The 24,787-nt window shown below is 33.9% G+C and overlaps 9 protein-coding genes across 10 annotated transcripts in view; 4 read left to right on the top strand and 5 right to left on the bottom strand.

The window, feature by feature from the left end:
- LOC108965866 (hexokinase type 2) overlaps nt 1-945 on the bottom strand; it is a 16,799-nt gene extending 15,854 nt beyond the window's left edge. Inside the window, exon 1 of the mRNA XM_018928535.1 lies at nt 399-945. The gene's annotated coding sequence lies outside the window, so the exon portion shown is untranslated. The remainder of the gene's footprint in view (nt 1-398) is intronic.
- A 7,601-nt stretch (nt 946-8,546) lies between these two features.
- LOC108965869 (something about silencing protein 10) lies at nt 8,547-10,033 on the top strand. Its single transcript, XM_018928538.1, has one exon. The coding sequence runs from the start codon at nt 8,632-8,634 to the stop codon at nt 9,946-9,948; it is 1,317 nt and encodes a 438-aa protein (XP_018784083.1). The 5' UTR covers nt 8,547-8,631; the 3' UTR covers nt 9,949-10,033.
- A 68-nt stretch (nt 10,034-10,101) lies between these two features.
- LOC108965865 (squamous cell carcinoma antigen recognized by T-cells 3) lies at nt 10,102-14,465 on the bottom strand. Of its 2 annotated transcripts, XM_018928533.1 has the most exons (14): nt 14,310-14,465; nt 13,781-14,048; nt 13,336-13,703; nt 13,095-13,270; nt 12,865-13,024; nt 12,137-12,809; nt 11,905-12,070; nt 11,757-11,841; nt 11,246-11,680; nt 11,067-11,184; nt 10,898-11,009; nt 10,713-10,833; nt 10,547-10,649; nt 10,102-10,487 (listed from the first exon to the last, which is right to left on the bottom strand). In XM_018928533.1, exons 2-14 carry the CDS (start codon nt 13,910-13,912, stop codon nt 10,233-10,235), a joined length of 2,904 nt encoding a protein of 967 aa, XP_018784078.1. In that variant the 5' UTR covers nt 13,913-14,048; nt 14,310-14,465; the 3' UTR covers nt 10,102-10,232. The 2 variants fall into 2 exon arrangements, with proteins under 2 accessions (XP_018784078.1, XP_018784079.1); XM_018928534.1 differs by lacking the exon at nt 13,781-14,048.
- Nucleotides 14,466-14,724: 259 nt separating this feature from the next.
- Nucleotides 14,725-15,411, bottom strand: LOC108965877 (thioredoxin-2). Its single transcript, XM_018928547.1, has one exon. It carries the CDS (start codon nt 15,249-15,251, stop codon nt 14,922-14,924), a length of 330 nt encoding a protein of 109 aa, XP_018784092.1. The 5' UTR covers nt 15,252-15,411; the 3' UTR covers nt 14,725-14,921.
- A 539-nt stretch (nt 15,412-15,950) lies between these two features.
- On the top strand, nt 15,951-16,810 carry LOC108965873 (thioredoxin M5, chloroplastic-like). The gene has a single exon (XM_018928543.1). It carries the CDS (start codon nt 16,009-16,011, stop codon nt 16,783-16,785), a length of 777 nt encoding a protein of 258 aa, XP_018784088.1. The 5' UTR covers nt 15,951-16,008; the 3' UTR covers nt 16,786-16,810.
- A 234-nt stretch (nt 16,811-17,044) lies between these two features.
- On the top strand, nt 17,045-17,545 carry LOC108965875 (thioredoxin-2-like). Its single transcript, XM_018928545.1, has one exon. The coding sequence runs from the start codon at nt 17,066-17,068 to the stop codon at nt 17,468-17,470; it is 405 nt and encodes a 134-aa protein (XP_018784090.1). The 5' UTR covers nt 17,045-17,065; the 3' UTR covers nt 17,471-17,545.
- Nucleotides 17,546-17,785: 240 nt separating this feature from the next.
- On the bottom strand, nt 17,786-18,780 carry LOC108965874 (U1 small nuclear ribonucleoprotein A). Its single transcript, XM_018928544.1, has 2 exons — nt 18,322-18,780; nt 17,786-18,254 (listed from the first exon to the last, which is right to left on the bottom strand). Exons 1-2 carry the CDS (start codon nt 18,672-18,674, stop codon nt 17,957-17,959), a joined length of 651 nt encoding a protein of 216 aa, XP_018784089.1. The 5' UTR covers nt 18,675-18,780; the 3' UTR covers nt 17,786-17,956.
- Nucleotides 18,781-19,176: 396 nt separating this feature from the next.
- Nucleotides 19,177-22,231, top strand: LOC108965870 (partitioning defective protein 6). Its single transcript, XM_018928539.1, has 5 exons — nt 19,177-19,359; nt 20,151-20,379; nt 20,440-20,665; nt 20,886-21,054; nt 21,105-22,231. Exons 1-5 carry the CDS (start codon nt 19,294-19,296, stop codon nt 21,462-21,464), a joined length of 1,050 nt encoding a protein of 349 aa, XP_018784084.1. The 5' UTR covers nt 19,177-19,293; the 3' UTR covers nt 21,465-22,231.
- A 2,097-nt stretch (nt 22,232-24,328) lies between these two features.
- LOC108965838 (pickpocket protein 11-like) overlaps nt 24,329-24,787 on the bottom strand; it is a 3,578-nt gene continuing 3,119 nt past the window's right edge. The window contains exons 5-6 of the mRNA XM_018928492.1: nt 24,555-24,667; nt 24,329-24,441 (exon numbers count right to left, since the gene is read on the bottom strand). Coding sequence (XP_018784037.1) covers nt 24,329-24,441; nt 24,555-24,667 — 226 coding nt within the window. The remainder of the gene's footprint in view (nt 24,442-24,554; nt 24,668-24,787) is intronic.

Below are 24,787 nucleotides of genomic sequence, written 5' to 3'. Positions count from 1 at the left end.
ATATTTATTTTTTTTATTTTTCAATACCGTAGTTGGCATTCAAATTTTATTTTTAACTTTCAATTCGGTATTTGGGATAAAAATTTTTTTTAATTTTATTTAATTCGTGGTTTCGCGTCCAAATATTTCAATTTCAACATTTTTTGACACAATTTTCTGCCCATCACTGTCTTGCGTACAGGTATTACGGCCACTAATGCGTATTCGTGTGATATTTATTTTAGCAACAAAAAAGGTATAATAGAAAAAACAAAACAAAAAACAAAAAAAAAAATTTTGCATAGCAAAATACACGATTTCTAAAATGTGTGTTGAATGAATTTGCATATACTATATTTGTATATATGTCTGTAGGTACTCTCATTTGTATAATAAATAGAACACGTAAAAGTACTTACCTTTAAATTTGCACAGCAACTATATACACAATAATATGTATATAATTGATTGTCTGTATATTGGAGAATTGTGTAATTTCACTCGATTTTATTTGCCTTATCGGTAGTTGAAAGTCAAGCGAGTTGATCACTAGCGCGTATTAAACTAAATAAATCATTTATGGTTGTTGACAGGATGCACACATGCGAGTAATTTCTGCTTATTACCTCTCAATATTTCAGATTACTGTTCCAATAGTCAATGCCAATATTTGCGTATTCCGTCTGTGACTATTATCTGCACTTGTATATTTGTGAAATGTTTCTTTATATACGTTTTTATCAACTCGATTTAAAGGCGCTTCAGTTATGGTAAACTGCTTTTGCAATAACCTTATTTGCTGAAGGGCGACACCAACAGACGTTCATATAAAACAGTATAATTGAAAATAATTTTACTATCCTCTCAGCTTTCTTTAATAAATATTGCAATATTAAAAATTTCTTTACTAAAAAACGCACTTTTCTTGAATCACTAAACAATACTTATGTGTTCTTCAAGGTATTGTCGTCCTTCTTTAAATGATGTGTCAAATTGTCGACGCGCTTTTTATATTTCAAAAATTTCGAATGAAACAAAAAGCAATAAAAAATGGGAAATAATAAGTATTAAACGAAATGTAGTATGTTCTTAAAATGAAGCATGGGACTGACAGATAATATACATATGAACGTGTCTCGTTGATAGTCCTCTTTTATATACAAAATTATACTACATTGCTATAAATATATGTACATACGCACTTACATATACAGTATTTAAACGCAAGTCAACAAGATCACAGAGCTTCAGATTCATGTGACTCCACAGAAACGTCGGAATGAAAACAACGCGCGAAAAAAGCGCAACAAAACGAAAATGTGGGATGGCCAAGAAGATCTGTTGAAAAAATAAATATTCTCTTGCATATAGATTTCTGGTACAAATGTATTTTTTTTTTTATTGTTTTTAAATTTTCCATTTGCTTTTGACGCACACACCCATCCGCCCACCCAATTTTGTCGTACATGTGCAGTTATTGGAATATTTTGCGAAAAACAAATTTTTTTTAAGTCATATTGAAACGTTACTTCTACACTAGAGAACCCTTGGCCACAGGAAAATACAACCGACTGCAAAGTGAATGCTACTTTTGCTGTTTGATTAATACTACTAAAGCACGTAATTCTGAGCGTTTAGATACTCATCTTATAGGCTGATCCACTAGACTGTTATGTGCGTGTGATATATTGTAGATTATTCTTCTTTTTTATTTTCTTCTTTAGTTTGGCATTGCTTAATTTGAATATAGTTTTTTTTTTTTTTTTGTTTTCTGTAGTTAAATTAGAGCATTTTTTTGAGGTAACCATGTTTCATCAATATTTTGCAAATTTTAGTCGATTAGCGGTGGGCAGGTGGATAGGTTGGGCGTACAAACATTGAAATCTCAAGTGCCTATTCATTCTCAAGATATTGAAATATAATTTTTTTATGTAACTTAATTATTTTAAATTCTTAAATCAGTCCTTATAGAAATAAATAATGAGAGTACTATAATTTATATATATTTTTTTAATTTTTAAAAGTAGTATCTCAGAAAAATAATATTATATTAAAGTTTATCGTGATTAAGTACTCATTAAAAGTTAACTAGTGTAATATAAAATATGATATGTATAAAATACATATGCGTGGTGTTTTGGTTTCTTTTAAAAATCTATGTATAACTTGCAGTTTTTCCTGGTCGTGCGGTGAGGGCGTTCTGTATCAACTGGAAGAAGTGAAGGGGCAAAGTCCGGCTCATAAGGCGGGTAAGATAAAACTTCCCTGCCACGCTCTTTCAAATAGTTTTCAACTTGCAACATGAGGCCGAACGTTGCATGATGGAAAATTATTGCGTCATGTCTAGTCGCAAATTTAAGACGCTTTTCGGCAATCGCTCACTACAATTTGATGAATTATTGTGGATAGCGTAAGGTTTTAGAAACTAATAGTAGAGCATGCCCTTCTGATCTCACCAAATATCGATCATTACCTTGGCGTCAAGAATATTCGGCTTTGCCATTGTTTTGGCTCGATGAACAGGTTTCACAAATGATTTTTTGAGATCATGGCTGTCGTAGTGGATCCATTTTCATCACCAGTCACAATCCGAAGCAAAAACGAACTTATTTTTGCTGCGTTCAAGCAGCGTTTCTAACGTCAAAATCGACTTTCAACGTCTCTTGCCTTCAATTCATGTGTCACCGAACTGCTTTTAAACGTTTTGAATTGGCCGCTTAAGAGACTTCCAAATACTTTGCGGGCCCTTCTTGTATTTGGCAATAATTTTGTTAGAGTAATGCAAGAATATTCTTTATCTTTCAGACCACTTTTTCCATAATCGTTCAACTAGAACAAATTCACCATCTACCAAAATACTATAGTTTATTTAGAATAGAATTATTTGAGGATACGAAAGTGGTCACATATTTTTATCTATTTCATAATTTCTTATTTATTTTTTTTCTAGAAACCACTTTGGTTAGAAATCGGAGAATATATTCAATCTTTACATTATGAAGAAGTTTAGCTGAAAAGTTTTAAGTCTTGCTTAATCTTTATATGAAAAGATAATTTACAAAAAAAAAAAAAAAACAATTCGTCTCGCTAACTTTCTTGTTCGTCTACATCAAATTTCGATTATTTTGGAACTTTGCAATATACTGTAAAAACAGTGCTAAGACAAGCCCCTAATTAATTAATTAATAATAATTGCCAATTGTGAATAACAAATATCTAAAGTCGTGTGTTGTGACCAAATACAAAAATATGAATGAAGAGTTGATAATCCTCCGTTTTCGAAGTTTTTTGTTCAGACTTATATTACATGCGGTTATCTATACTTTACACATGTATGTGTAGTACATGCATATACTCATACCCAAACATACTCACGTATTTATTGTGCATTCATGACAATAAATTAAGTCAACTTGACCATAGCGAGGTAAATATTATTGTATTTTGACTCTCGTAATCAGCTGATTATTCACGCCCCTTCATTTCTGTCCACATATCAAAAGCCCACACTCACATATACATGCACACCAACATATTTGCATTTGTACTAGACGAGCCCATCAGTTTCCACCAATAAGATTTTGCTCAGTTGCTTGTTGTTATAGTGTTTTATTTTAGTTTTTAGTAAATATGCGTATATTATTAACCCCTTTATTATTAAATATATGTAAATACCTGCAATCTTAGACGGTAACAGGAAGCGATATAGTGCTGCGATTTTTTGTTATTTTAAAAATTACTGTTGGACTTTTGGATTATTTAGGCTATAATTTCAAAACAAATACGCTTGATTGAGGACATCATCCTCCATAATGGTTGATTTCATACAGTACACATATACATTCTTAGTCACTATATAATATGTATGTACATATAAAAAAATTATTTTGTATATTTATTTTACGGGTAACATTTATTTATCAGCTGGACTATGATCAGCGTTTGTACGTGCCCCCAGCAAAAGGCATCACAGCCCATTGCGATTATACTCAAAATTCATATACCATATACAGCGTATGTTTGGGAAATTTTATTCAAGAGATTTAAAAAGAAGTGCATATGTATGCATATATACTATATAGTGTAAAAATATATATTTGGTATAGGATACGTCTTCTTTTGTTCATTGAATACCTTTGACATTAACTAACCGTTTGAGTTGGTATGACATTTTCCAAAAACGTCAATTCCATATAATTAGGACGTATCGCTGTTGAAATTCTGACTCGTTACCTTGAAAATAGATAGGTTAACTCAACATGCATATCGTCGATTATTTATACTCTCGGGCGTCATAATTTAAATGATGAAATAATAATCATATTTCATCTGATTAAATTTGGCCCGGAATGGCGCTCTAAAAATTAGTCAAAACCGAAAAAAAACCAAATTTACTGAACGGTCAATATTAATCTGGAAGAACTTCCGTTTCTACTGCGTAAACAGTTTTTATTATTAATTCAACTGCGTCTTTATATATTACTTTTTTATATTTTTCAAATAAAAATCAAATTTTATTTAATAGGTAAAAAAATTCCAAAAAATACAGCGATAAATGTAGAGCTCCGACATAATTTTTCCAATAGTCAATTACATGCTTGCAAAAAATCTATACAATTTTATAATAAACCCTGACCCGCAAGAATATTCCGATCGATTAACGTAGTCCTTGTACACTACTGTACTATTAAGCATATACCAACAAACATAAACATGTACATTTGACTTCAATAGATTCATTCTATATGTAGCGTTCACTTTACAAACCCTTATCTTCAAGTTTTTTTCCAGAATGAACCGAATTTTATTGATAATATTTTTTGCCAATTAACTTTGTCAAAAATTTTTTAAGGCCAGTTCATCGGATCACATCATACACAAAATACTATACATTCAATTATCATCCATTGTTATCAGCAGTCGTGTGTCTTAAGTAGCCTTAGAAATATGAGGCTTTTGAATTGTTAAAATATAAAAGTTGCAATGAGCTTTGATCTTTAAAAGCAGATCCCATAATTTGATTGTATTTACATATATAGTATATTCCATCAATAGCCGTGCCGCTGTTAACCTGGGACCCCAGCGATTTCAAAAAATCATGCTATGGGGCCAGCAGTCCTTCTCAACGAACACAATTCATTTGATTTAATCAGCGCCGGCCGCACGTGCGATTAATTAATCTGGATATTTTTAATTAGAACTTCTTTAATCATAAATGAAAAAGTACTATTATATATTTGAATTTGGGAATGAAGTACCACTATAGTTGTATCATCTTTTATGATATTTTTATTTTCTCACCTACCAGTGTTTAAATTCATTCATTTTAAATTTTAGTATGATATTTAAAAAATATGAAAAAAAAAAATAATTTTTCAAATTTCGTACTGGGTGTGCCCCTTAGAGATTCAGCAATAAGGAGATAGTGCCGTCAACTTTTTACGGGGCCAGTTTTTTTCAAAACTTTTGAAACGTTCGAATTGTGACCTTCATGAAAATCATGTGAGTTTCGCAGACTAACTAATTGTACATCTTTTTATTATGTTTTCAAATAAAGACTCATAGAGTAGCAAAAATAATATCCCGCCCATATCCCATACCAGGCCTTTTAGGATACCACTTATCGCCAAAATATCTAAATTTTCCTCTCTGCAGTTAGTTCGGGGTAAAAGTATCCATGCTACAGTTTAAATAACGGTGCCAGTTAGCGTTTTCTTCAAAGCAGTATGGCCCGACAATACACCTTGATGGAACTGTACACGGCCTAATGGCTAGTTCTGGGTCGTCCTGGTTGGATTATTTCTCGTGGATTATTTCTGGATTTGATTCACTCCATATACCCCAATTTTGCTTGTTTACATTTCCAATTAAATCAAAATAGACCTCATCAGACATGAACAGGCTTTTTATCAAGTTATTGTCTTCTTCGGCTATTTTAATAAATGTTTGGCAAAATTCCAGACGAATAGGCAAATCCAGAGGGTTTAACCAGCTTATTATTTGAACTTTATATGGAAGCAGCTACTTTAAGTCGTCGTGAATTATCCGTTGTAATGGCCGTCTGCTAACTCCAAGATGCGCCGATAAGTTGCATGTCGAAACTCTAGAATTTGCCTGAATTGATGATGTACCAGCTGCTATTCTTTCTTGAACACGAACGTTCGGATCTTGATACTTCCAGATCTGGCAAACATGTTTACCAACCTTATAATGGTCCATCTACTCGAAGAGTGCCGGTGAAATCCCGTCTGAATTCCCTTTAGACGGAAATGACGAACTGCAAAATATGGTTCTGCTGCACTAACCAAACCGCTTTTCAGTATCCCAATCATTCATTTTAAAAATTAAGGTTTGTTTTTGTACCACGATTCGTGCGCCATCCTGCATTAAGCTCTGTGCACTACTTTGTTAATGTATAAAAAATACACACCCTAATATAAAAATATATATTTAACTATAATATTACATGACTGTGAGCCTTGGGCTTTAAACTCGACCGCAGCAAAGTAAGTGATAACATTAACTATCTGAATGTTGTTGCAATTGTTGTTGTGCGTACATTGCCAAATGATCTATGACGTGCAGCATCGAATCTAACGATGCTAACGAAGTATAAGTTGTAGGGGGCGATATTTTTAGGAACGTTGATAAGATGACCCTTGATCTTCCGGGAATATACTTGACAGATGACCTTGAACGTCTTTGTATATGAGTATACATAAATACTGATTTACAAAATGTAACAGTATCATCACTATATTTCACATCAAAATTGTGTTTTAATCTTGACGAATCGTAAAGTCTCAACCCAGTTCTTCATTGTTTCAATTTATTATTATTTCCATGGAGGACTTATTCATCCTAAGTTGTGTATCAAAATATACTTGTCCTTTCTTGAACAAAGCTACTCTGTTTTCAAGTGTCTGCGCAATAAATTAGGAACTTAATTGTCGCTTCATGGAGTGTGTTCTCTTCCATCCGGACAACATGACGTAGCCAGTGCAGCCACTGTTTCTGGATTCGCTGAACTATTTCCATTTCGCCGTATATTCCGTACAGCTCGTCGTTCCATTGACTGCGGTACTGTCCTTTACCAATGCGCAAAGACCATAAATCTTGCCCAAAACCTTTCTTTTAAACACTTCTAACACCGACTCGTCAGATGATGCCATTGTCCATGATTCCGAATCATATATCAGGACGGGAATGATGAGGGACTGTCATTTCGTCCTTCTCTTTCTTTAGGGCATGAGACTAAGTAAGCCTTTTTCCCACCACGAATCCTAAACCGAATTTGCGCTTCTTTACTATATGGCCGCTGTAACAAATATTACAAGGATGTACTCATCTTCGTCCTTCTCCCGTTTTGACGGCGGTGATGTCAGCCTTTACTTATTTCGAGGACACCAACCAGCTTGAATCATATATCAGGACGGGAACGATGAGGGACTGTCAAATCGTCCTTCTCTTCCTTTGGGGCGTGAGAATTTGCGCCCCTTTACTATATGGCCGCTGTAACAAATATTACAAGGATGTACTCATTTTCGTCCTTGTCCCGTTTTGACCGCGGTGATGTCAGCCTTTATTTATTTCGAGGACATCAATCAGATTGACATCGGCCCCTTCCCAATTTAGACTCCGGGCGTTCCAGGTACCTGCCCTTGAATCATAGTTTTTACTACGCTTGCTGTGGTCGGCATCAAAAGTAGGGTCTTTCATCCAATGCTAATGTTTCTTTTTCATTGGACGCATTTATGTAGCGAGTCGCATGACACTGCAATTAGACTTCAGCGTACCCTTAAAGCGAATATGTCAAAGTGAGTCGGCTGAAGCTTCCTCTAGCTTAGTCGTGACCATGGTCTGCACTCCGGTTGGCTACCCCGTCTTTTCCAGGGTGCGTGGTGAGAACGTCAGAGTATGAATTGGGTATAGTCCTACACTATTGATGCTTACTCAGACGCTTGACCATGCCCCATTACATCACAAAAAAACAACACCCCAAACTGGGTTAGCTCCACGAAATAACAGCATTTTACCGGATAATATCCGATAACATATCACCCGCTGTTAAGGGATTTGTGAATTCAATATGCATTGTGAAACTAGAGTAATCCTAGAGCAGCTTCATTCTGGATACAATTTTAGGTTAAACTCTTACTTATCTAAAATAGATATACGTATGTGCTGTATTCACAGAGTCCACGTATGACACTTACCATCTGTTTGCATGGCTCGAAAAACCCACTCACTTAACACCCATCTACTTCTGTTCCGATTGCCTAGTGCACCCTGTTTCCTGAACCTACATGGACTATGGATTTTAGACTTTCCGAGATAGAGCTTAAATAATCGGGAATATTACGGGATTCAGAGAAGCCTAAAGCTGAATAAAGTTGGCGCTAGGACCTCAAAAATACCGCTACCTGTATCTCTAAGTACAACCTAGGTAAAGACATGTATCGCATATTTATAAAACAGTTTTTAAAATAGTTGATACGTTGTCTACTCTTTACTTATTGTTTATTTCTCTGTGAATCTCACGAGGTAAGAAGAAGAATCATTGAACAGCTATTTTTATTGGACGCGAATCACATGTGTGTTTAGTGAAGCTAAAAGTTATTTTTCCAACAATTATTTTAAACTTTTGGTAAAATGGGAGATAAAATTCGCATTGACCAAAAAAAATACGATGATGCTGACGATTATGAACCTACAGACTCTGAAGCGGAGTATAGTGAGGATGATAAAGAATTGTTGCGCCAAGTTCGAAAAGGTCGTAAACATGAGGTTGATAGCAAAGAAAACGAATTGATGGCATTCGATGAAAGTGATGATGAGGACGATGATGATGATGTGGGCGCTTTAATGCGGAATAGCGATATAGAGGGCGCCGAGAGTGATGATGACTTACCCGATACCACAGATTGGGGCGATAAGAGCCGAAATTATTACAATACCGATTTTGTGGATCCTGATTATGGCACATATACTGCGGAACAAGAGGAGATGGCCAAGGAAGAGGAAGAGGAAGCGAAAAAAATACAAATGCGTTTAGCGAAACAAATGAAAGAAGAGGACTTTTTATTGGATGACACACTTATTTCTGCCGTTAAACCTAAGCCAAAAAATCTAAAAGTGGAAACTGCAGCGACCGAACCAATTGAAGTTAAAGCTGATCTTGCTGGTATTACAAAGCGAGATAAATTAAGATTATTTCAAGAAGACTCACCAGAGTTTGCACCACTTGTGGACGATTTTGAAAAGTATGTGAAAGAAGTGGAACAGATTATAGCACCCGTTATGCTGTACGTGCGTCAAAACAATGTGCCAAAGATACCTGCTTTACAATTTGCAGAGCTCTATCAAAATATAGCGCTCAGTTATTGTTCCAACGTAACATTTTACTTGCTTTTGAAAGCTAAACGTAACGCGGTACGCAACCACCCAGTTACAAAACGTTTATTACAATTGAAAAAACTCATCAAACAGTTGCAAGACAAATACGATAATATAATACGGCCACAACTGGAGGCGTTATTAGAGCGAATTGTAGATGGTGATAAATTCCAAGTATTGGATGTGAGGGATATCGCTGACAGAACGAAATCTAAAAAGAAGACGAAATTGGGTATACTCGAAAAATATGATGAGAAAAGTAAAGTTGATGAGCAGTCTGAAGACAAAGATGATGAAGACAATGAAGATATGGACCTTACTGAAGCGGATCCATATGCGGATGAGGATACGCGTCGTGGCATTACCTATCAAATTGCCAAAAACAAAGGTCTTACACCCGCGCGCAAGAAAGAGTTACGCAATCCACGCGTCAAGCATCGCAACAAGTTCCGCAAAGCTTTGGTACGACGCAAGGGTGCTGTTCGCACCGTACGCAAAGAAACAACACGGTATGGTGGCGAAATATCCGGTATCAAAGCGACGGTCAGCAAGAGTGTCAAATTCAAAGTATAATAATTTCAAAAATTATATTCTTAATTTTTTGTCGAGTAGATAATACGTGGAAAGTGTTGATATAAAACACAAAGTGATTCATACAAAAAATATATTACCTTTTATTTCGTGTTATGGAAGGACAAAATGTAAACAAAGATTAATACATTATTATGGTGCATTGTGTTTTTTTTTTTTTTTTAATTTACGATCTAATCACTGTTTAATTCACAATAGGGTAGGTAATTACTACCGCAATATTATCGGTAGTGGATGTAATTTCATTCATTGACGACAAGCCACACTTATTTGAGTAATAATTTTCGAAAGTCGTCATTTGTTTTGGAAAGAGACGCTCCATTTGTAGCTTTGCTAGTTGCTGCACTAGTGACATTAGTATCTTGCGCAGTGGTAAGTTGTTTACGAACCACTGTTGGTATAAGTGACATGCGTGGCTTTTGATCAAAACCTTTATGTTTTTTGCTTATGCCAAACACTTTGTTGGTATTTATGGCGGTCGAAGCAGGCTTTGGAGGCGGTGCTGAGATTGCTACTGTAATCTGTAAATTTGAATTATTTAATACATGCCAACAAAGTTATTTCTTATATTTGTGCTCACAATATGCGCTCGCAATTCCATTTGATCAGTAGCAAGCACAGCTTTAGCTGCAGCTGATTCTTCTTGGTATTCGATATATGCGATATTTTTGAATTTACCACTTCTGCAAGTACAATTATTTTTTATTATTTGACTTGTAATGAAAAAGCTCTTAAATGCAACGCACTTGTGATATACTAAACGAACATCTTGCAATTTCCCAAATGCGCCAAAAATCTGCTCTAATTCTTCCTTTGTGGTGTCGGAGGGTAAACTTTTCACGAAAAGTTTCTTTGGCTCTACATCGTCTGTACAGTAAGCAAAGTTGTACATTTTGTGTGCACAGCTATAATCTTATATGTAAAAATTTACCTGAATACTTGAATTTCTGTCGCTTTTCCTTGTCGCGCAAAACACTGGATATATACAGCGGCCGACCGTTCAGGGATATTCTATCCATAGCCAACGCTTTCTCTACTTCAACCTAAAGGTAAAATAGAAGTTGTTGCAATCGTTATAAACTAAAATTTTTGATTTTTACTTCGTTTTGCAGTTCTGCATAACCAAACCCTCGACTTTTGCCATTCGCAGAGCGTATAAGCGTCACATTCACAATTTTTAAACTTGGCAAATTTGCACGAATATCATCCTCTGATAAACTAAAATGAAACATTTTTCTAATAACTTTAGTTTTTTCTAAGTAAATGATGGGCTTTGTACCTGTAGTCCAAATTACTCAGAAATATGCGTAGATGATCTTTGGTTAAATCAATTTCCTGATTTTCATGCTCTTTAAATGTTTCGGTCTCAACACGTTTTGGTCCAGGTACTTTGGCACTGCCACCACCTCCACTATTGCTACTAGGTTGTGCATTTTTCTTTAGTATTTCTGACTTCGCTTTCTTTTCAGGCAGCGTAGAGTCAGTCGCCGCGGTTATTTTCCGTTTTAAGCTTCGATTACTTTTGTTAGCTGCCATTGAATCGGATTTCACGGGTAAAACTTCTGTTCGATACTGTAGCTTGAATTCAGCACATTCCTTTATGCAATTACTGAGAGTTTTGGTTGTGCCATTGCAACGTTCGAAGCGTTCCCAAGCTGCGATAATTACCATTGGATTATCAAGCCCAGGTGAATGCAAAGCTTTGCGAAATAATCTACGGAAAAAATATTGGGAATTAAACAGAATATAAAAAAAGTTTGTATAATATAAGTTCATAAAAAAAAACTTACTTCCTCGTGGCTTCCAAGTCTCGTCGAAGCTCTAATTGCGCAAATTCTATCCACAGGCCTGAGCGAGTTGCATTATCGGCACTTTCTACGTTGTTTTAAAGAAAACCGGTTAACCGCTAAAAAAATGTTTATAAAATAAATAAAATACCCATAGCTGTTGTCCAGAGCTCTTTTCCACGTTTAGCATCTTGTAACGGTCCATATTCCAAACGCCCCCACAATTGTAAGATCTCGCAATTGCAATCCGCTAACACACCCCATTGCTGACCGAGTATAGTCCAAGCTAAATTGAAATTCTTACGTAGAATGTCGCACTAAAAGTTTTGAAAAACTCGCATAAATGTAGCTTGGTCCTTAAAATAGGTTAAAAATAAATGTACCTCGTCATCATTCTCGTAATTCGTGTGCCGTCGCAAATACGTTAAATACTCCAACCAGACAGTCACAGCCTGCTCGGCTGTTTGAAAACCAGCTGTCATAGAGCATTCCAAAACTTCCTGCACTTCTTCCCGCGATTTACCCAACTGCTCCAGCAGTAACATATGTTTAACATACAATTTTTCCGACCATGTACAGTTGCGCAACGCCCGCTTATTAACATCAACTGCTGTTTGGCGGAATATAGGTAAATCTTGTAGTTCTTCTGGTCGTCCGTAAGCGTCACGGTATGTGAGAAAGTCGATGTACGTTAACCAGCAATCAATATTTAAGCAGCAAGCAGCCACCATACGTTCATAAACTGTTTGCAACACATTTTCATCAAGAAATTTATCCGATTCTTTGATATAGTTCATATAGACCTCAGCACGTTCGCGATAACACTTAACATCTAACTCTTTGAGTTTATATTCGAAAGGTAAAATTTTGCTCTGGTATTCTTTTGCTTTGAAATAATTTTTATCCAACAATTCCCAACTTATTTCGTGGTTGATGTGTTCTTTGCTCTTTTCATAAAATACTTTAAATTCAATGTAACTCTCTTCCATATTGAAAAGAGGGTACTTCAATTCTTGCAGATAACTCTTGATGTACGCCTCTTGTTTTGCTTCCGCACTACCAAATTATGAGCATAATATAATCTATTTAGATATATATATAATATATTTACCTCATAGCAGGGTGTGCTGATAAAAACTCCCGGTATAGTTTGAAAAACTGTTGGCCCTCAAGGCAATGTAAACCATAAGTTCCTAATAATTCACACCATATTTTGTCGGGATCAGCGCAACGTGGAGCTAATGCTGCAAATTCTAAAGCAATGGCAGTTGCTGAAAAACAATTGAAATTATAATGTAATCTATAAATATAATATCTCCAAATATATTTTAATTAACTTACAATAATAGTCTGCCAATGATTTTCGAAAAAGACCTTCAACAAAATCCATTTCTTTGGGAGATAGAGCTACATTCATTTCAATACTCAAATACTTTAACCACAGCTCTTGCGACAAAGGGTAAACAGCGGAAAACCGGCTATATGCTTCTCTTATGATATCCAGGTCGTCTGTAGTACTGTAAAATAAATTTAAGAGCAATTTTAAATATAATATTCTCAAAGAACAATTGTAGATTCTTACTGTGCTAAATCACATAGTTGTATATATTTATCGTATGCATATTGGTTGACATCCAATTCTTTGCATAACTTTTTATACGCCGCTAGTGCCTTTTCCGAATCGTCCATGTCATCATCATCATCATCACCGCTGTCTTCACTCTCCCCGTGTTCCATTTTTTGTCCAACAGTAACTTCTGATGGTTCGGCTATATCCTCATCACTTAAACTGGCATCATCAATTGTGCCATCTTGTAGCTGCGCAGCTTCATTCATAAGGGAATCTTCGTCCGTGAGTACTGCTGTTGGCGGGGCCAGAGTTCCAATTGCTGGTTGTACTTTTGCTCGCACAGCATCATACTCGTCATCAGATTTTAACAAAGCTTCCTCCTTTAATATAGAAAAGGAAACAAAATTGATATGATAATAAAAAATGCGTACAAAATATTATGTATTTATGTGGTTACTTCTGCTTCATCTATTTCTCCTAATTCGGCATTACTCTCTTTGGCATCTGTTCGCGTATTTTCATTTCTTACACTCATTTTGTTCAAAATATTTATATTTTTACGAAAAACTTCTTTCAATTGAAAATCCATACAAATCGCTAGACAAAAACTATTCTCTTCTTCTTCTTCTTGTCACAATTTTTACAACGTTCACAAACAATGTGGATTAAGATTTTTCTATTCCATTGTGGATGGTATTCGTAAAAAATTAACCACTAAACAACGACTGCTTGGAATACATAAAAGGAAAAAGTGGGTAAGTCTGAATTAGTTCAACTCATTATTAAGCAAATATTAATAAATAAACAAAAATTTTAAGTACTTTGTTGTTTGATTTTGACGTTTTGACTTCATACCATTTAGCAATTTTCCACACTGTTTAAATATGTCCATTTATGTATTTTTAATAAATTAAAAAAATTAAATACTATTTTTGATAATATTTTTAATATTAATATTTTTTTACAATCAATATAAAATGACGTACCATTCTGTTGACCATCTTAAATAATTCCAAAATAAATTTGTTAATATAAGTATGCGTTACAAACTGTAAATATTTTCTTTAGTATGCAAAAACTCACAAGACACCCAATCGAAGGCGATCTGAAGGCAACTATAGCGTATTGTTGCGATGTTGGTGTCTATATTTATCTACTAACCACGCAAGACATACATAACTGTTCCTTGGTCAAGGTTCAGGGTAAACATTCCTTTTTAAATACCGTAATCGCAGATCAAAGTCCAATTTTCAAATTCTTAAAATATTTTTTACCTCTAGAGTTCATTTTAGTTGAAATTATTGGCCAATCTTTTAGAAATGTAAGCTGGACTATTGTGATTATGTTACCATTGTAACCATGATGCGTTTTTTTTAAATAGAAATCCAAATTTTTTAGCTCATTGACATTTTATTACATAATTTAACATACAATAGTTTCACATTGCTTCTTTAATTTTTTTAATTGCATACCAGATGCACTTTACATTGGTTAAATTACAATAAAGTTAAGTACATTACAATTTTTTTTAAAAACCTCTGTTATAAATATTTAAAATTTTAATTTTATAGTTTTCATTTACATTACAATCATCTGTCTCATTTAACTTTAGCCATTTTAGACATTTTGTACTCCAACTCCATTTCATCAGCTCCTGAAAAACGATCGATCTTACGTCCATTTCTGATAAATACAAACGTGGGCATACAAGATACTCGATAATCATGTGCCACATTGCTACACTTGTCCACGTCCACTTTTAGCACAACTGCTTTGTCCTTATATTTGCGCGATAGCGCTCTGACTTTGGGTTCAATACTCTTGCAGGGACCACACCAGCTGGCCGTGAAATCGACAACCACCAAACGGCCGCCAGCGGCCGACAATTGTCTATCAAAATCAGCATTACTTCGGACAGTGTGCAACATTTTGTTTTTTTAATTTTTTTTAAATCGTCGTTTAGAGACAAAATAATTTATAAAAAAAAACTTGTACAATACAAACAAAATTACAATGAAATAAAGACCAGTATCTTATTAATACAACTGGAACGTCTTAACACTTCGTGAGCTTTACTAAAAGTAACCTTGCATTTAATTGCATTATTCTAAAATACCAAATTTAGGATACAGTTTGTTGCTTAACGGTTTTATTTAAATGCATACATGCATATCTGCATGTACAAATGTGTGTATGTTACAAATAATTTAAAAAACAACAAATGTTTAATATACATCTTCACCTTAACTGTATTTGTACAATGTTTTTTTTTATATATGTATGTATATACATATATATATTTTTTTTTCGTATACATGCATACATAAGTATGTATTCAACATATAGCGGCATATGTAACTCCCGGTGTAAATTTGAAAGTTTATTTGAGTTGTTATTGTAGCGAATTGTTATAAAAATAACAAGAAAATACCCTTTACAAAAAGACCCTTTACAAAAGATTGTCATCCAAGAACTTGATTTTGATCCTTCATTTTGCATGTGTGTTATATACTACAGAAAAGACTAAGTTTACTGCAATCTCGAATAAGTTGTCTCTATGTATCTATGTATATGTACTTAAGTATATTGGCATATTTATTTAATAAAAAACTGTCAAAATAAGATTTAAAAATTTTATTCGTTATTTTATAATTGTCTTTTAAATTGAAAATAAATAAAATTTAAATGGCTTCTGGTCAAACGCCTAGACCTATATCCAATACGGCACCAGCTACAGCGGGTAGGAATCGACAACAACCAACTCCAATCCCACCATCAACGACAACAGCTCCTCCAGTTGCAAATATCACAACCACCACCACACAAGCTCACGTAACACCACCGACTCCTCCAACAACGCCTATAAGTCGTTCACCACAGCCAACACCTCAGCCATTAGCAAGTACCGCAGGACAGCCCACACAAGTACACCCAATACCTAGAATCCATCCATTACCCCCAGTTACGCCGCCAAACACTCCTGCTGGAGAAAACGTAAATGAATTGATAATAATAACCGAAAGTGCTACCTACAATAAACTTTTGAGTGATGTGGGGAATAAATATTTACTAGTTGAATTTTATGCACCATGGTGTGGAGCTTGTATGCTTATAAATAGGAAACTTGAAGAACTTTCAGTATCATATTGTGGTAAATTGATCATAGCGAAGGTTAATATAGATGATTGCGAACAAATCGCTCTTGACAACAATGTCAGCATGATGCCTTCGTTTATATTGTTAAAAGATAATCAAATTTTGGAAAAGTTCGCCGGAAGCAGTGAAGAGAAGTTAGTGAGCATTATACAAAAAAATGTGGGAGACCCAACGAATGTCGTTAGTGACCCACCAATGACAAATCCAACAACAAATCCAACAACGACAGCTGGACAAGCACAGCTAAGAATACCTATTGAATCGACGGCACAAATGGCTCAAGCTTCCCCATTGGCGCCAACTTAAACGGTATAGAAACATTTTCAGTAATAACGATTATGTTTGAAGCGCTGATGTTAATAATGTTGTACATTTCATGTTATTAAATTTTCTTTGATCAAACTACACTTTGCTAAAAAAAACAAAAAATTGCTCTTTAAATTCACAACCACACTGTTGAGATTTTTCTGTTAAAGGGCTGAAAATATTGAAAATAAAAATTCCTGTCTTTCAAACAAAAATTCACAAAAATTATCTCTGAAAAAGCAAACAATTTGACAGTACTTCACTCTCACGCCTCGAAATCATGGTGTATATTGTACAAAATAAAGAAGATCTGGATAAGAAGCTGGAGGAAGCCGTTGGCTCTGGCCAATTGGTGGTAATTGATTTTTTTGCAAATTGGTGTGGACCATGTAAGATTATTAGTCCGAAACTAGAAGAGTTGGCCACACAATATGCCGAGAAAGCGATTGTGTTGAAAGTCAATGTGGATGATTGTGAAGACATAGCCCTTGAGTACAACGTGACCAGTATGCCAACATTCGTTTTTATCAAGGATAATCATGTTATTGATGTATTCGTTGGCGGCAACTCAGAGAAACTGGTCAAGAATATGGAGAAATATGTAGGCGAACCAATACCCGTAGAAAATATGCCAGAAATTGTGGAAGCCGAACAAATAATCGAGGAAGAAACTGTCCTTGACTAAAGAAATAATAGTATTAGATTTGTTTTCCTGAAATCAATATACATACTTATCATGTTTTAAATTAACAATCACTTACTCAGGTACTTTTTCTTTGCAAATGAAACATATTTTTTTTTTACACATTCCACTGCCAAATTGGCATTTACTTAATTTCCATAAGAAATATGGTACATTTCAATGTACTATGTAACTTCAGATTATCAGAAGATTCACCCTCACATGTTATTGTGCAAGTTATGTACTATTATATTTTATAAAAGTAAATTGAAATATGTATTCAAAGGGATATTGAGGATAACTTTAATCAATTCATTATTTAATTAATTAATATTGATTTATTGATCCATTATATTAAATTCTAAATATAAACGAAATTTTTGCACATAATCGAGCACAACGTGTGAGGGTAGCCATAAAGAACACTAGTGCTATATTAAATTTAAATATATAGATCGTAAAGATACCCTCAAGCCTGTGATCGGATTTTCACTTTTTGGCAAATGTGATCTTCATAGCATGTGAAGGCGTTATTTTGAAACCTTGCAGCGCCTCTTTGGCAGCGTTACTTTGCAATTCGGTGGCAAATTCTACGAAGGCAATATCGTGACGATTTGGAACCAAACGCACTTCCTTGAAACCAGGGAATTGATTGAATAACATAGAAAGCATCATTTCATTTGTTTCCTCTGGCAAATTGGTGAGGAAAAGAATTTGATTGGGTGGTTGTTCAGTTTGTGTATTAGGATTCGTATTTTCTGCATTTGCCGCCTTCTTCTTTTTATCCCTGCAAAACAAAGATAACATACATCGTAAAGCATCATTTACAGTAAGCTAATAGTATGTTTACTCACTTTTTATCCTCTGTGGCTTGTGCCGGCTTTGGTGGTTTAACCTTCTTTGGACGCTCTTTGAATGTACCTTTTATTTTGGCCACTATATCACTATCGGTCTTAGAATAAGCGATGCGCATTGGTTTGTCATAGAATGGAAATCCCTGCATTGTTCGTAGCGCATTCGACGCACTTCCGATTTCTTTAAAAATTACAAACGCCTGACCACGCATTTTGAGCGTTTTTAGCGCCACTATATCTAGTATTTGTCCAAATTGTGAGAAAATGGCGTACAGTGATTTTTTCAGTTCCTCCTTCTTAATCTTTTCATTTAGATTGTTAATGTAAATTGTTTGATTCGGACGAACATCCATTTTTATAATAGTTTAATTAGAATTTATTAAACAAATTGTGCAAAACGTTGCTAATACGAAAACTAAAAATCCTAATTTTGACGTTCCCTTTTACCAGCGCAGCGTTTTATGATAGTGTTTGTGTATATAGAAAGAACAGTGTTGCGCCTTTATACAACTTGTAACTATAAAGGTCCCCAAAAAATCCCGTCCTCTAAAAATTAATATGTTGCGAAATTCTTTTTTAATAAGTTTCAATTATTACTTTTAATAATTTTTATTACTACTTATTTTCTGTTGTTACTTAAAAAAGTTAGGTTGTTGAAAATATATAAAACGGTTTTTGGTTGGAAACGTTTCCAATCTGTACTTTTTTCTACAATTCATTCACAATAGCGGCTGAAAGATCTTGTACAAAATATTTTTATTTGCGTTTAAGTATGTGTGTATGTGCATCACTGCAATCTTTTTATTTTTTGTTGTTCAATTACTTTGCTTTTCGTTCTTTCTTTTATAATTTTTAACCAATTTTAGATTTTCTGTTAGTTTTGTAAAATAAAATTGAGTGAATAACAATAAATAAGAAAATTTAATAGAAGTTTTTGATTGGTGTGTTGGCATTTTCATGCTATAAATCAAAATGTCGAAAAATAAAACAAATTTAATGGCGACCGGAGAAACAAATCTAATCGAAGTGAAATCAAAGGTGAACCAGTGAAATGGATGAAATGAAAATAATTGCTATCCATAGCGATTTAAAATCGGAAATATTCTGTATAGAATATAAATTAAATATTTTCTTAATTTGGGAATTCCTATTATATAAAAATAGAGATATGTGGTTATTGACATCGCTTAAGCAAACAAGGTATCGTAGGTGATTCATAATAGACCCATTGCCAACTTCCATGCCGCTACCGTCGCTAATCCCATCAATACCTACTATTTAATCGAGCTCTGCTATTTATGCTGCAACATGCCGCAGTTAAGTTTGACATTACATATCCATAAATGTACTGTACGTTTACTATCATCAAATATTTCATTATGAAGACGCAACAGGCGTCCAATCCCTTACTGGGATAGTTCGATCTTCAATTTAATTTTAAAATTTTTTATTTAAGCAGCAAAGTATAGAAGTGTTTATAGGCATAGTTCCTATGGCAATTGGGTGCACAATGTCATGTGAAACGTGACCTCGATTGAGTTCAGCGGTTTTCATTACTGCACTTGTACCGAGTGTATAGAATCCATTACCATGTATTACATATTAGGTGTGTAACTGCGTGCAAAGAGGGAGTGTTTCGATAATTTACATTACTAATTAATTTATTCATTGTGCGAATTCCACATTTTCCTTAAAGGGCTATGCAGCTAGTGTGTTTTGTGTACGCATTTTGTCGCTTTTTCTAACTTGTAAGAAAATTCTATGAAAATGCTTTTCAGCAAAACGTAATCTCATAAAAAATATATACTTGTATACATATATATTACTAGTTTGATGCCGAATTCCGCCGCTGGAGCTTTAAACGGCATGGCGAATTGCAAAATTTCGAAGATTTCTCTACCCTTATTGAGAAATTGCATAGACTACACACACTACAGTTTATTATTTTATACATTGACCCACGTGATAATGATCTGTTGCCAATTAATAATGATGACAACTTTGGTAGAGCGCTGAAAATTGCCAAACCTTTGTTGCGCATCATCGTTCAACGTAAAGGTAAGTAACTTAAGTTATTTTGCTTTATATATATTTATTAAACATTTTATTTTAAACTAGATGATTTGGAAGAGTTTCCCGGTTTTGGCACAATGAAACCGCGCAATAATCTAATCAGCAGTATACTGGGACAGACTCCTGTCAAAACAAAACTACCAACAATATCAATACCACATGATTTCCGACAAGTATCGGCTATAATTGATGTTGATATTGTGCCAGAGACGCATCGACGTGTGCGTCTACTTAAATATGGTAGCGATAAGCCTTTGGGATTTTATATAAGGTAAAATCTTAAATTATATAAACAGCTAATTTTTGGGTAAGATATGTGAATGAAACTCGATAATTTGAAAAAAAAAAAATCTGTTGCAAATATTACATTTTTACAAATGTCCACACACACACACAGTGCACAATTTATTTTATTTCTTGAAATGAGTCCAATTATCGAGTTTCGACTTAATAGCATTCTTAAATTCTGTGAATATATATTTTTTCCATAGAGATGGTACGTCTGTGCGCGTAACCGCAAATGGTTTAGAGAAACAACCTGGTATTTTTATATCGCGCCTCGTGCCTGGTGGGCTTGCTGAGAGCACAGGACTTTTAGCAGTCAACGACGAGGTAATAGAAGTAAATGGTATTGAAGTGGCTGGTAAAACACTGGATCAGGTACGGCATAATTTCAATTGACAATACATTTAAAACAACCTTTTATTTAGGTCACCGATATGATGGTGGCAAATAGTTCTAATCTAATAATAACGGTGAAGCCGGCAAATCAACGTACACTTACCTCACCACGCCGCGGCTCATTCTCGCGCAACAGTCAGCTATCGAGCGGTTCACATCATACCAATCAAACCAATACATCAGATGAAAATGAACAAGATGAGCAAGATGAAGTCGTCGATCTGACCGGCATAACACTCGATGATCACAACAATGTAGCCCCACAGCCACAACAATCAACGGTGCCATCACCGGCACTGATAATTACGTCACAACATCACCAGACGTCATCAACAGCCTCAACAATTGTCGGCGGCAGTGAATCCAAAGACGGAGTACTACATCTATGAATTGAATATGAAGCGGTATAGTAATTAAAACAAACAAAGAATGACGCAAAAGACAAAGATGTTATGGTAAAGGACAAACGGAACTTTCAGGTCGAACAAAGCGGAAATGCATAGTATATAGTACATGCAAAATGAATATATTTTGCACAGAGTTTCCGGGTCTATAAAAATATAAGCAATCTTAGGCATAACAAAAAGACAACACATATATACACACAAATTTTCATGCTTCACTTTTCATTTTATTTCTATTATATACTTAAATAGTACTGTTTAATTATAAATTAATGTGTAAAGTGTAATGTTATCAATGCGTTTGACGTTTTCGTCGTATTGTTTTCATTTATTGTTTACAAATTATATACGTCAACGCATTTTAACTAAACATGCTGTATTATTAGGTACATATACACATATTTACATATCTACGTATGCATTGTTAATATTTTTAATCATGTTTTTTTTATTGTAGTTGTCCTACTTATTTTCATATACACATTCACTTACAGTTAAATCTAGTGTAAACTTGTCTGTTAAACGTACAATGTGTTTGGTAAAAATTGCTCGTATATAACCCATCAGTGTTAATTTACAGTTACAATGCAGCTACACATTCCAAAAAGAAAAAAAAAACGAATTCTGTGGTTTTTATGTAACATAATTGGTGCAAAACTTTTTGTTTGCACTGTATGTGAGCGTGGATGATTTACACGAAATTCCAATTGTGTAACTGAACAATGTGTTCCATTAAATTTCAAAAAAAAAAATTGTTGAAAAGAAAAATTTATTTTAAGCCATGATTCAATTATATAAGGGTATGTCTTTAGCCCACAAACTTTTTTTATGATGTCAAAATCAGCTGTTTTGCTTTGTTTTTGTGGTACAAATATATATTTTTCATATATGTATTCTAGCCAATGGAAATGTGATTTTTGAGTAATAAATTAAAAATCACACATAATCCATAAACAAAATTATCATCAGAAAATTCTAAATAATATTTGACATGGATTAAAAATTATTTTCGTTAGAAGTAAGCTCTCAAGTAACGCAACCTTATATAATTGAATCATATTTTAAGCCTTGACCCAAATACATATAAAGTAACTAATTTAGGAAGGCAAAAGAAAATAATTTACCGTCTCTGCTAATTTGAATCCTATTCGCTCGTTACATTTAGACAGTCAAACAGTATATAGTGCGAAATAGTCACAAAACCGATTTTTTTTAACAAATCTAACGCAAATACGCAAATCAGAACCCTAGTATACATACTTCTCTAAGAAAAGTCGGTTTATTGTATGCAGAGCGTTTTGAAAAGGGTATTTCGCAAACCTTAATCAATATTCCTATATACAAAATTTTTTCTCAAAGTTTTAAAAATTATTTAAGTTTATTTGTATGTATACATCAAAAAAGCTTTTTTTTATATTAAATCTCAATGGCCTTCAAATTAGCTAACATAATTAGCAACTAGAATATTCAAAACAAAAAAAAAACAAAAACTAAGAGTAAAACATCAATTTGCATGTGTCTTATAGTCTATTAGCAAACTAAAGTACTTATACAATACTATACGTCCTATATATATACACATACATACCAGTATACAACAACTAAGACGGTTCAGTCCTATTTTATGCTCGTCCACTAGTAGTTAGATACATACAAATACAACTTTTAACTTACCCAAACTATTGAATGAAAAAGTTGTCAAATATTTTAGAGCAAATAGCAAAGCACTCAGAAGACTTGTCAATTTATGCCTTCATATTTGATGTTTTTAAAAAAAAAAAAAAAAAAAAAAAACACCAGCAAGAAAAATCTAGAAAAGAGCAGTTTACCTATATCGATAAAAAGTAAAGATAAAACAAGTTATGCAATCTTCGAAACACACTTTTAACAAATATTTATTTTAAATTTTGAGCTTAATAATTGTCAGAGTCGAATAATGGTATAATAAATATTTCTTAAAATAAGTACATACATACACATTTTATACATAAATAAATACACACAAATATGTAGTATAGTTCTACAATTGCATTAAGCGGCAAGTGGAATTGTATTTTTGTTTAATAAAGCCTCGTGATGGCATCCAATATTGACTTGACGTTAATATTTCATTAACACATTGTAAAGACGTTTATAAATAAGTAAAGATGGGCTAAGGGTGTAACCGAACATTTTGTATTCTTGCAACTTGCAAGGATCAAAGCCGGTGAAATACTTTTAGGTGTAAAAGGTTTGTTAGTTCAAAGGGAGTTAAGGCCGCTATATGTAGTATAAAGCCAACTTGAAGTTCGAAAATCTTTATTCTCTTTATTACAACCCATTTTTGAAACAAGAGTATACTATTATAAATAAAACCTATTTTCCCCAAACTCATCTTCTATCTCACTTGTTGACTCATATTTTCGGCGCAAAGAGCGTCACACGCACTGGGGTTTACGCATTTGGTATATGGGGGCTTGAACAGTTACAGTACGATTTTGACAATTTTTAATCTGTAGACGGGGTACCTCAAAGACACTATTTGTCTAAAGTTTTACCTGAATATATTCATTGATGTTTGATTTGGGTACTGGATAGTGAAAGAATCAGTTGGAATTGAAAATCGTAACATATGGGAAGTAGTTGTGGTTGTATTCCGATTGCGCTCATTTTCACAATGTAACATAGGATCACCAAAATAAAGATAAACGTAAACTGATTTTTGGTTGAGCGGACAACGCTCAATTTTTTTTTGTATTTTTAGTCCAGAAGAGCTGCCACTTCTATTATCCTCTGTAGCAAGAGTATGAAAACGATTACAATTCAAGCTCCTATGGCGTCAGTTGATTATCGATTAACTTTTTTATAATTCAGTAATATTTTCGAATGTTATGTATCAACTTTACGATGAAAAAGTAGATAACTTCAAATGCACTAATTAGAGAGCAGCCCACAAAAATGCCAATGACTCCACCAATATTTGCTACAAAGAAAAAATACATACAAAAATAGAAAATCAAAAGAAACCATTAAAAGCATCTTTAAAGTCAAGAAAGCAAAGTAGATTTGATATGAATCACCACTGTTATTACTTACATAAAATTTCTAACCAATTGTAGAGTGAGCGTTTTGCATATAGTATAGCGTACGTAGAATCAAAATAGATTCTCACAATACTCAGATCATCCGTATGTTTTATCAAAGCGACTCTAAACAGAATAAACTATTATGAACAAGTAAGGAAGGGCTAAGTTCGGGTGTCACCGAACATTTTATACTCTCGCATCAAATACCGTATTTGTGTAAAGTTTTATTCCGCTATCATCATT

This window comes from Bactrocera latifrons, unplaced genomic scaffold (genome assembly GCF_001853355.1).
Source record: "Bactrocera latifrons isolate USDA-ARS-PBARC rearing strain unplaced genomic scaffold, ASM185335v1 scaffold_15, whole genome shotgun sequence".
In the NCBI taxonomy this organism is placed as follows: domain Eukaryota; kingdom Metazoa; phylum Arthropoda; class Insecta; order Diptera; family Tephritidae; genus Bactrocera; species Bactrocera latifrons.
This window is presented reverse-complemented; position numbering and strand designations above follow the sequence as displayed.

What these genes read in the sequence shown, in the direction of transcription:
- LOC108965869 (XM_018928538.1), top strand. Translation starts at nt 8,632, where the DNA reads ATGGGAGATAAAATTCGCATTGACCAAAAAAAATACGATGATGCTGAC.
- LOC108965865 (XM_018928533.1), bottom strand. Translation starts at nt 13,912, where the DNA reads ATGGATTTTCAATTGAAAGAAGTTTTTCGTAAAAATATAAATATTTTG. An exon ending in ATCATTGGCAGACTATTATT is followed by an intron (nt 13,025 to 13,094) that starts GTAAGTTAATTA and finishes ATTGTTTTTCAG; the next exon opens with CAACTGCCATTGCTTTAGAA. An exon ending in ATTACGAGAATGATGACGAG is followed by an intron (nt 12,071 to 12,136) that starts GTACATTTATTT and finishes CAAAACTTTTAG; the next exon opens with TGCGACATTCTACGTAAGAA.
- LOC108965877 (XM_018928547.1), bottom strand. Translation starts at nt 15,251, where the DNA reads ATGTTGCACACTGTCCGAAGTAATGCTGATTTTGATAGACAATTGTCG.
- LOC108965873 (XM_018928543.1), top strand. Translation starts at nt 16,009, where the DNA reads ATGGCTTCTGGTCAAACGCCTAGACCTATATCCAATACGGCACCAGCT.
- LOC108965875 (XM_018928545.1), top strand. Translation starts at nt 17,066, where the DNA reads ATGGTGTATATTGTACAAAATAAAGAAGATCTGGATAAGAAGCTGGAG.
- LOC108965874 (XM_018928544.1), bottom strand. Translation starts at nt 18,674, where the DNA reads ATGGATGTTCGTCCGAATCAAACAATTTACATTAACAATCTAAATGAA. An exon ending in CAAGCCACAGAGGATAAAAA is followed by an intron (nt 18,255 to 18,321) that starts GTGAGTAAACAT and finishes TTTGTTTTGCAG; the next exon opens with GGATAAAAAGAAGAAGGCGG.
- LOC108965870 (XM_018928539.1), top strand. Translation starts at nt 19,294, where the DNA reads ATGTCGAAAAATAAAACAAATTTAATGGCGACCGGAGAAACAAATCTA. An exon ending in CATCATCGTTCAACGTAAAG is followed by an intron (nt 20,380 to 20,439) that starts GTAAGTAACTTA and finishes ATTTTAAACTAG; the next exon opens with ATGATTTGGAAGAGTTTCCC. An exon ending in CCTTTGGGATTTTATATAAG is followed by an intron (nt 20,666 to 20,885) that starts GTAAAATCTTAA and finishes TTTTTTCCATAG; the next exon opens with AGATGGTACGTCTGTGCGCG.